Source organism: Gymnoscopelus microlampas (genome assembly GCF_963454915.1).
Source record: "Gymnoscopelus microlampas genome assembly, chromosome: 13".
Taxonomy (NCBI): Eukaryota; Metazoa; Chordata; class Actinopteri; order Myctophiformes; family Myctophidae; genus Gymnoscopelus; species Gymnoscopelus microlampas.
Genome location: NC_139950.1, coordinates 16,028,509 through 16,039,970, shown reverse-complemented (window position 1 = coordinate 16,039,970; position 11,462 = coordinate 16,028,509). Strand labels below are relative to the sequence as shown.

The 11,462-nt window shown below is 43.7% G+C and overlaps 1 protein-coding gene across 1 annotated transcript; it reads right to left on the bottom strand.

Annotated features, from left to right (window-relative positions):
- Positions 1-1,303: 1,303 nt before the first annotated feature.
- On the bottom strand, positions 1,304-9,249 carry LOC311058573 (uncharacterized protein; the record flags this gene model as incomplete). Its single annotated transcript, XM_084076035.1, has 3 exons — positions 1,304-1,948; positions 5,016-5,112; positions 9,191-9,249. 3 exons carry the CDS (start codon positions 9,247-9,249, stop codon positions 1,304-1,306), a joined length of 801 nt encoding a protein of 266 aa, XP_083932161.1.
- Positions 9,250-11,462: the final 2,213 nt, after the last annotated feature.

Genomic DNA, 11,462 nt, shown 5'->3' with positions numbered 1-11,462 from the left:
TTACAAATTAAAATGACACGTCTTGACTTATTAACAAATCTGACAGAACAACTCGTCCTTTCTCTTTGAATAGTATTCCCTTAAATAAGTACCGGTGATTTGAGGGACACCAGTAATAATAATAGGAAGAAGACGACAATGACAACGACTAATAGCACTTTTTAGAACAGAGATACAGTGCTTCACAAAGTCAAAACACAAAACAGACTTATCAGGTAGTAAAAGAAAGTATATAAAAGGGTGTTTTAAGAAGTGATTTAAAAGAGAACATTGAACTTGCTAGCCTGATCTCAGGCAGGTCCAGGGGCCCTGGTGGCCTTTAGTCTTCAGTCTAGAGACCAGTGTTGGGTAACGTTACTTTTAAAACTTGTTGTCCTGTAACGTAGCCATTAAAAAGTAATTTGTTACGTTACAGGATTACCTGTATCAAAGAGTGCAGCCTACCGGAGTGGCCACCAGTGTGTTGTGGAACAGTGCTGGGTTTGGAGATGCTTCTTCAAATCGAACCTGACAGACACTTGTCACCCATGCATATAAGCTAATTTGCATTTGATGTTTTTCGCCTTTCATCAACAAATCCAAATGAATACTTCCACCATTTACTAAAGGATAACGTCTCCCAATCTCTGCCATGTCGAGCACAGGTGCGACCAATTAATGTAATACCAAATAAAACCAGTCGCAATCAACATGCTGACAGTTGGCAAGTCTTTTGGGTGATTTTGGGTGACCAATGGGCCATGTCTGGCCCATGTATGGGAGGCTAAAACAGTCTAGCTGCTGCATTCTGAACTAATTGGAGATGAGATGAGGTTGTTTTTGTGAGACCTGAGTACATGGAGCTGCAGTAATCTAGACAGGAGGAGATGTGTGGATTACGTTTTCTAGATCAGCACGAGTTACAAAATACTTACATTTTAGAGATGTTCCTTAGCTGGTAAAAACAGGGACCCTGGCTGTAGGCGTTTACATTAGCAGCTAAGTCACCAAAAGTATATTGCGTTATTGCAGTGGAGGATGGAGGTCCAAATAGAATGATTTGTCATTTGGCTGTAAAATAAATAAAAATGCACTCTTCTCTCTCTCTCAATGATTCGGAAAATGGTCAGCAGTAATATAAAGTATACTGTCAACGTTGCAGTCATATGCCTTGGAAAATTATTGGTACTTGTACAGCTGAGGCATAACACCACAATAACATGTTATGCACGTGTTCAAACAAACAAAAACAAACAACAACAAAAAATTGCATGGCAAACATGGTAAACAGGAACGAAAACTATTGTCCAGCATGGTCGGTCAGTCAGAGTTTTGTCATTGGTATGTGCAGGCTGTTCCAGGGTCCCATCCACAGCTCGTCTTCGTCTGACAGTGTGTTGTCACTGTGTGACTGCAGAGTCTCCCTGCTCTCTTTAAGACTGTCCACAGAAGTCTCTTGCTCGTCGCCGCCACAGTGGCCGCTGCTGCCGTTTCTGTCAATCAAGGCCTTTGCAGGATTGGACTTATTGGACCCGAAACTTTTCAGACACGTGATGCCGGACCCAAGGGAACCACAGGAGGGCCGGGAGTTGAGGTTGATGTCCACAATGGAGGAGGAAACGCAAGTACCACCTGTTCCGTTTCCTGTTCCATTTCCTGTGCACCCGATGTTGTTAATGGGGAAGGTTTCCTCTTGAGTCACGGCCAGCTTGTCCAATTTTTTAAACTGCTTTCCCAGCCGACACGGAGAGCCTCCCTTGAGGTTGTTGGGGTGGGGCAGTCGCCTCGTTCTGACTATAGTTCCATTCTGGGAGAGGTAGACGTTCCCGTTGACCGTGCTGTGGCTGTTGACGTTGACATTAGACAGTCTGTTTCGCTGCTGCGGCTCCGTGGTGCTGTCCTCCCCCGTGGTGGAGCTGGTCTCGTACTCTCTATCCACCACCAGCTTAATCCGCTTTTTTCTCCCACCCTGGAGAGAGAAGATACGGGGTCAGTATATCAACATACAGGTTTATTCATACACTACTGTGGGCAACGTTTGTCTCTTTTGGACTACGAGAACTTAGCCAAACCGTGCCGTGAAACATATTTCACAGGTTCTGCGTTTGTTTCCAGACGTTACGTATCGGTTTCACATAAGGTTCTCAGAACCTAATTTGGACCCTGGGGAGGTGGAGTTCTGAGAACGCAGAGCTTAGAACTTATACCGGTACTTGTAAGTTCAATTAGAGTACAACTTTTAATTGAGCCAGTGGCTTGCAATAATTACAATTCTAATACATAGCGAAAATAGCTGATCTAGAAGCTCACAGATCGGCTATTGTGTGAGCTTGTAGATTGGCAAATTTCAGAACGTCACAGGTTCTGTATAGTTTCAGTTATGGAGGTTTCTGTTTTACTCCTCGTAGTCAAAAAACACCTTTTGAGAACACAAAAAAAGAAACAACACAGCAAACAGAATCATGGGGTAGAATTATAACATGCAGAATATCACAGCAGAAACAAGAGCACTATGGTATACAAAAACCGAACAAAATCCACACTCGAAAGATAAGAATTCAAAGAGGGCAATGTGTCAAAGATGACGGAGAGACACCAGAACTAAAGTAAAACCTTCGAAGCTTTGCTTTGCCAGGGGGAAAAGAGAGAAAGAGTCAATCTGAAACACTCGGAGGGGGCAAACGCAGTTCTTCAGAAAAAGAAAATCCTTCACTCCCATGCAAGAGGAATTCATTTCATTCAGTCTTACTTCACAGCCGACTATCCATGTCTTTAGAATTCTGTGCCAGCCTCAGAATCAGAATCTTCTTCTGTTTCTTCAGTGATGGGGGACAGTCCACCATAGTCATATGAGTAGGGGTCTTCAGGCATTGGATCAGCCGCCCTGGGCTTCCTGGGAGGTGCTTCATCACTGACATCGCTGGCCGCCTCAGAGTCTTCCCCTTCTGAACCCTCTTCAGACACTTGGCTGCCACTGCCGGACGGAGCGCCACTGCCACTGCCGCTGCCACTTCCACTTCCACTTCCACTGCCTTTGTCCTCTGAACCACTTCCCTCTGACCCAGATGCTTGGTCCTCGCTGCCCCCACTGCCGGATCCAGAGGCTGCACTGCTAGCAGCACCGCCTTCACTCTCACTACCACTGCCGCTACCACTTCCACTACCACCTCCACTACCACTTCCACTCCCGCTCCCACTTCCGCTACCACTTCCACCTCCACTACCACTACCACTTCCACTCCCGCTTCCACTTCCACTACCACTACCACTACCACTACCACTACCACTTCCACTTCCGCTACCACTTCCACTGCCACTCTCGCTACCACTCTTGCTGCCGCTCCCACTTTTGCTGCCGCTCCCACTTTCACTGCCACTTCCACTCTCGCTGCCACTTCCACTACCACTCCCGCTGCCACTCCCACTGCCACTCCCACTTTCACTCCCGCTGCCACTCCCGCTGCCACTTCCACTGCCACTGCCACTCCCACTGCCACTCCCACTCCCACTGCCACTCCCACTCCCGCTGCCACTCCCACTGCCACTGCCACTGCCACTCCCACTCCCACTGCCACTCCCACTGCCACTCCCACTACCGCTGCCACTCCCACTGCCACTCCCACTACCACTCCCACTCCCGCTGCCACTCCCACTTTCACTGCCACTGCCTGAACCACTTTCCTCTTCATCGGAATCTTTCTCTGTACCCGATTCCTTCTCTGTTGCTGTGCCCGTTCCGGACTCGGATCCTTTATCGGTTCCCGACTCTTTCTCAGAGTCTTCTGACTTTGACTCTTTGTCTGATTCGTCTTCAGACTTGGACTTGCTCTCTGCCTCAGAATCTTCATCGGCCTCTTCCTCTGAGTCTACAGTGCTTTCTCTGTCTAAATCCCGGTCTAAATCGACTTTTAGACGATCGGCGCTGCCTCTATCCGAGGACTCTTCGTCAGAGTCTTTCTCCTCCTTGCTCTCCGGCTCACTCTCGGTTACACTAATAGACACTTTAGACGCCTCACTAACTTCTGACTTCCTCCGCTGGAACCTCGCTCCGAGGGAAATCTTCTTCAGAGCTTTCCCGAGTCTGCTCCGGGAGGTAGACTTGGTGTCAATCGGGCCCAGGCCCGGCGGACCCCCCGGCACGTCATCCTGACCGTCGGTGCGGCGGGCACCGATCAGTCTGGCGGAATCCGCGTCCTTCTTCCCCGCGCCAAACATCTTGAACATCTTGGCTTTCTTCCATGGAGAGCGGCCGGTGGGAGCCTGTCCTCCCACCTTGCCGGCCGCCAGTAGCTTGCTGAGTTTCATGACAGACTTCAGCCTCTTGGCGGCCTTGGATGGCTCGCCTCCCTCCGCCACCATTTCGTCTTCGGGCGGCAAGTCTCTAAATCCTACCCTCTTGGGTCCACCTCTACCTCTGCCACGACCCCTTCCTCTGCCTCGCTGCTAAGTAGGGGTGCAACAGTTAATTGAGCTAATAGATGCAATCAATTACTTAAAACATAATCAATAATGAAATAGAAAAATATCAATTAATAATTAATAATCTATCCCTATTTCAGACATGTTATTATAAGCAAAAAGCATAAAAAAAAGAAACTGTTAAAAAAATGTAAATAATAAATAATGAAAATAGCTGATCTACAAGCTCACATGGCGTCGCATTGCCACGCGTTGCAAGCTTGTAGATCTACTATTTTCACAATTTTTGCACAACACCTTTACGACAAAATAGAAAGTAAGGCTTAAGTGACTAATCGATTTCGTTGAGATAAAAAAAGTTAAATTCAAAATGACCTTTGTGATCCTTTGATTAATCGAAAAAGTAATCGACAGCATAATCACTAAAAGAATAATCTGTAGTTTCAGCCCTATATGACACAGCAGCTTTTGCGATTAGCATACAGTTCAATATTTTACATTGTACATGAATCACTGACATCGTTATTTCAATAATGCATTGGGGCAATCAACCTTTTAAGTGATTCCAACATGATTATGATAATTATTGTGTACGGCATTACAGATTGATGGTGTACCTCTGCGTCGTAGTAATAGTCATCCTCCGTAATCACCTCTCCGTACTCATCATACATGGGAGGAATCAGCCTCCTGCGACTGCCATATTGGGGATATCTGAGAGAGACAATAAGAGTTATGAGGTCATAATATGCAACACAGCAACATCATGTCTTACTATGGCATACTAGGGGTAAACCCCCCCTTAACACATCGGGTGCCAGCATTTTTTCATAACAACTTACCGTGGGTGCCAGCATTCTCCCCATTGACTGCGCTTAGCTGTTTAACGTTTCCGCGTGCGTTACAAGCAAATCCACGCAAAAAAAAGCATCGATTCATGTTCTGCCATGAGCCTGGCTACTGCCTGGAACCATAACATTCCCCTCGCGGGTTACAACGGGGGGGGGGGGGATCGCGCATGACCGTTTTTCCCCACAGGAAACAGATTCGGAGATATAGGCGTTTCAAAGTAGGAAATAGACAGGAAGCGGATGGGGAAAAAAAATGTGTTTCCGGTGAGCGATCTGGCACTTCCTTCGCAGGATTACAATGGGTGCTCCCAGAGCTGCTCTAGCCCCGCCCGCGCGGAGAAAAACGAAAAAAACAAAAAGACTGAAATCACGGTTCAGACCGTGTTCGGCACCGAAGCTTCGGAACCGCCACTATGTAAACACATGGTTCAGACCGTGTTTGGCACCCGATGTGTTAAAAATAATTTGACAAAATCATAGACGCAATTCAATTAACTTTTGACCAAGCCAGTGGCTTGCAATAATTACATTCTAATACATTGCATGTCACTATTATAGCAATTATGGTGCCAATGCAATGAAAGATTGCATTGGAAATCTTTCATTGCATTGGTAATTGATGGTAAGAGTAAGCTCACCACAATTGAAAAGTAAAGTGAATGATGCATATGGTAGCCTATAAGTCTAATCTTTACATTGCTGTTGATGAATGGCAGAATAAGAAGCCATCGTGGGAATCATGAATGTCTTGGAAATATTGTAAATGAAGTGCGATGTTGAGCCACCGCCATCAATCATTATAAATGTAACATCTGTGTCTGTCCTGAGGCATCAGGCATTGGTACTGAAACTCTGTGTACAGATGCCAGATATTCTGTTCAATGCACAGTATTGAACCTGGTAGTCAGACTGAAAGAGACCAGAGGCGATCTGCATTGCTGACACCTTGTGAACATGGGAGGCCGTTTCTGAGGACCACAAGGGCTAGTGATGACTGGATTAACTTAGCCTGGCATTGGCCAGACTGATAACGTGGATTCACTCTCACGTTCCTCAACTGGTATCAGTCTGGACTTCGGCCCATAGGGAGCGAGTATGAGAAATCAGAAAATGATTGGGCCAATCAGTGACTGCTTTTCAACTGCTGTCCGTTCAACAGTTTAAATCTGATTTCTCATACTCGCTCCCTATGGGCCGAAGTCCAGACTGATACCGGGGAGGAACGTGAGAGTGAATCCACGTTATCAGTCTGGCCAATGCCAGGCTAGGATTAACTGACAGTGGTGGACAAAGTAATGCAACCCCCAGTACTTGAGTCAAAGTATGGATACTGCTGGTCAAATATTACTCAACTACTAAGTGTACTGTAAGTTGCTTAGTCAAATTTGTACTTGAGTTAAAATATTCAAAAGTACAAATGACAAAGTACATCTATGCATTGTAAGCTTGTAGATCTGCTATTGTGACTAGAAATAGGTGGCTGATACATACAGTAATGTATTTGTTTTATCCTTCCTAGAAATGTATAGAGGAGTCAAAATGTGTCTTTGAAAGTGTTGGCGTTTGAAATGTGTTGGCGTGAAAGTCATAAGTATCCAGTAGCCTTACTAAGTATAATACAAATACTAAAGTAATGCACAGATACTCAAAAAAGTACATTTAAGAACATACTCAAGTAAATGTACTTCATTACTGTCCACCACTGTAAACAGCTTAACTGCTATTAAGTTGTGCTTTGCTCCTTAAATAGAAACGGATCAAAGGCAGTCCAGGTTATGGCGATAGCAGCACACTCAGCAGAAATAGCAGCTTTCGGGGTGGGCTTTCTGACAGACACGACCCGAGTCTTCAAAATGCAATTACACGCCGTTGCAAATGAAGGGCACTGTGATGCACACACATTACACATCCGTTGAGGAAATGAGCATTAGTGAGGATGAGGAGAGGGTAAGTCGCTGAGTAAGTGAAGAGGTAATTAAAGGCACTTAATTTCAACAAGTCCATGTTGTATGGTTTGTCATGTTTTGAGCCTGCAAGATCTATTACGGCCTGCTCTCCGTTTTGTTAAAGGACCACTTCACCCATTTCCAACTTCATATAATTGGTCCTCACTAATGCCTCATTATAAGATGGCAGTCATGGCGCCATTTCTGTCTACTCGATCTGTGTCAGAGGAGGGCTGTGGACAGTTTCTAATCCAAGAGAATAGAAACTACACCCTCTTCCTGGAAAGTTAGCATGCTGAAATAGAACCTCTAATGTGTGAGGGGGCCATGAATTTCCTATTACCTTTTCATTTATTTTAGTTAGTGTTGATATATTTTATTTCTCCTATATATATATCACTAACTAAACACAAAAATAACATGGCATCACGCATTAGAAGGACAATATCTGTCCCCTGAACCAGGGATGTGTGTTTTGGAGTTTGAAGTTACAATTGGTTTACATAGGAAGGGGTAGTGTGTGGATAAAACATGAATATCAAATATCTTAAATATTGAACCAAGCTATTTAAAAATAAACTGTCTGGGGTGCACACGGAAGCCCGAGTAGACGTTATAAAATGCTCCCAGAAGTGTTTTAAAAGTGAAATACCCCTTTAATTCTCCAGAGTGGGAGATATCACCTGGCTGCCACATAGCCGAAGCATTTAATGAATAACAATTTCTCAGCAGCTGCTACAGCATTGTGTTCCAGCTTCTTCTCCCATGGACCATATGGGCAAAGGAAAACACCAGCCAAAATGCCCTCTATCCATTAAGCAGGGCTGGAAGAAGTGTTTTTTTTTTAAGTAAAAGTAGCAATATATTATACAAAAAAAATATTCTGTTACAAGTAAAAGTCCTACATTCAAAATTGTACAAATGTATAGGCATCAAAATGTTACTGTACTAAAGTATAAAAAGTAAAAAAAATTACCCCTGCTACTGAACAATCACTCTATAACAATGATTACTACCAAAATAGTGTTTTAACCTTTAAAGATGGAGTGCCATGATATTTTTCAACCCTAAAACCTGATCATAAGGTATTGTTATTATGTAAGGATTTTTTTCCCCCCAAAAAAAGTGTACAGAAATGGTTAAAAAAAAAAGTTTTTTATGTGGACACGCCTCCAGTTCATTAAGTATGCCTGGTTCTCACCTTAGCACCTCCTCCACCACCTTAGCACCACCCACCTGTCCTAGTCCCTCCTCCTCCTCATGCCCACACCTGTTGTGTTATGATAATGAGGGGGAGGGTATGTTTTTTGGGGGCTCTGTGATGTCACTAAAGGGCTGTTTCTCTATTGGCATGTTTGACCCTCAAGATTTCAGCCTCCAGGAAGAAACTCCAAATAATCAGAGAAGACATAAAACACCATAAAACCACCTCCGGGGTGCTTAATGAAGTTCTATCAACCTTATAGACACATGAAAAACAGAAAAAGTGCAAAAACATGGCACCAGCTCTTTAACAAAAAACTAAAATATCACATACCCTACCTTTAAATAAATAAAAAAGTAGTACTTCTTCCACCTCTGCCTCTATTCATTAAGCCAGAGCAAAACCACCATACTCTCAGGTGTCCAACAGAGTCATTGATCTCATTTGGTGTGAGTTGGGAGGGTAAACGCACGCATGCACACAACTCACACACAGGGCTCATCCAAACTGCTTTGGGGGGAGGAAGCATCGTTAACACTCATCACCTTGTGTTCTAGATCTGCCTTAAATGCTTCCAATCCCAAAGGATCTCAACGTGGAGAAATTAGAATGCAAGTTCATGATAAATAGGTCTTAATGGGCGTGTGATAAATGAACCGATGGAGATCGATAAATTCCCTGGCTCAGAGTAAGACCGATGAGACATGGTTGTGTGTGTGTGTGTGTGTGTGTGTGTGTGTGCGTGTGCGTGTGCGTGTGCGTGTGTGTAGGGCAGTGGGATGGAGGCTCACCCTTGGTCGTAATACCCTTGGTCGTAGCCCGGGTCGTAGCCCTGGTCGAATTCCTGCATTTCAAAGAGGAGAGAAATACATCAGCACTTACTAGGTAAAAAAACTAAACAAAGCAAAAAAATGAGTGTGAGAGAGAAAGACAGACAGACAGACAAACAAACAGACAGACAGACGGACAGTCAGACAGACAGACAGACAGACAGACAGACAGACAGACAGACAGACAGACAGACAGACAGACAGAGTGCAGAGGAGTAGCAGAAGACGGGTAAAGGATAGGTACTGTAGGTATGGTGACCAGGTGTCCCGAGTTCAATTTGGGTGTCCCGAGTCCCGACAAATGTCTCTTAAACACCAAAATGTCCCGTTTTTCAACATTCTCTACCAAACTGTCCCGGTTTTCAGTCCACAGTGTTAACACGTGTTTTGAGTGCTTGCATAACATGTTTATCATGTTCTGTTCTGTTGAACGGTGCAGTCACTAGGTGTACTGAGTGCTAAAATAATTGTCCCCCATCCTTATAAAAAACACCAGATGAGAATAAATAAAATGAAAACATGTCAAAAGAAATTGTCCAAAGTACGAAAAATAGCTCACAACTCATGCAACACGTTGTGAGCTTTTAGATTGGATATTTTCAGCATATTTTCAATACTCTATACTTTCAATATTCTATATTTCGGATTTAAGCGATTAAGGATCTGTTTATTTTATTTTTGATGGTCACCCTAAGAATACAGCAGAAGTACTGTTATCACTGCGAATGAAGAGAAGCAGTACTGTCTCTACCTCAGGTCTCAGGAGAGATGGCCTCAGCAGCTGCTGCTTCAAGATCAGCACAGAAGAAAAGGAAAAAAGGGAAAGGAATGAAAGGAAGGGCTGTGAGGACGACACCAAAAGAAAGACTGGAGAATATTCACTATTCATACTCCAGATTTATACAGGCGGAAAACACAGGTCTCCTCAAGGTTAGGTAGGTATCAAAGCCATGCAGAATAATTCATACGATGAAATGAAAAGCTGTGAAATGTTAATGGAAGCAAAACAAGTAAGAGAGGAAGGTAGAAGATAAAACGAGAGACATTATGAGGTAATTAAATATCCATTAGAGCGCTAAAATGAGAGACACGACGACGGGGTCAGCCAAGCAAAGGCGATGAAACACGTTTTAGTATAAATATCACAATTGTGAACTTTGTTTCTGGCTTGAATCACGTTTGAGAAGCGATGTATTGTCACAACATCAAATAGTCACTTAATCTTTTTTTGATATTCTTTCCTAGCGGGGGGACGGGGAAAAAAAGTGCTTGCAGTCGCTTATCTAACCCACTTGACAGGAAGGAGATTGGCGAATGCCAAAGCGTCTCCTTTTTTAACCCGAGCGCAAACTGTAATGTCAGTGCCAAGAAGTGTTACCTCCAAGATCTCATCTTGATTTCATTCTGTTATTCTTTTTTTTCCATCAGGCGGCGTGGTACAGTAGATAAGAATAATGGGGAACAAGCAGCGTCAAGACTGCACTGACGGCGACGAAATGCCTTGGCACACGATGGACGGGAAAACAATATCGTCGCTGTCTGGTGGAAACCTTGTATGTCCAAAACTGTCATTTTCAGAAAATAAATAAATAAACACCTGTGTTCCAATGGAGTAGTATTTCCTTGGTTAAATATGTAATAAAACCCACACTTATCACTACTTTTGAGCGACATTGTTGTATGACAAAGTAGGGCATAAAACATAAATAAAATAGTTTTAATGTGGACATATGGGGTTTCTGCCCGACAGCAGCGATTATACAAAAATAATAACCATACAAACATGACAATAAGAATGCTTACCGGTCTGCCATAGCCTCCTCCTCGCCTCCTGTGTGTCGGGGAGAGAGGAAAAACAACAAACAAAAATACATGATGAATATGGAATGACAGCGACAATTCCTAACCGTAATAATCTATATATATTCTGCTGACCAATGAGGACATTTCACTTTTACTTAACTCTCCGTCATAATGCTTCAAAACTACTGGTGTTCATTTTCAAGAAAAACTGCTCAAGGTGACATTTTTGTTTGTTATCATTTGAGGAAGGCTATTTCTTTTCTATTATCTCATCCAAACAGAAAAATGCAAGCTTAGGGAGAATGCGGGGGAAAGTAATCACAGTGTTTGTATAGACGTATCAACAGTCATTTCTCTCTTGACAACATCGGGCCACATCGCAATTCAGGAACACATTACTGACTGACTGAGGCAAAGTGCTTATCAGACA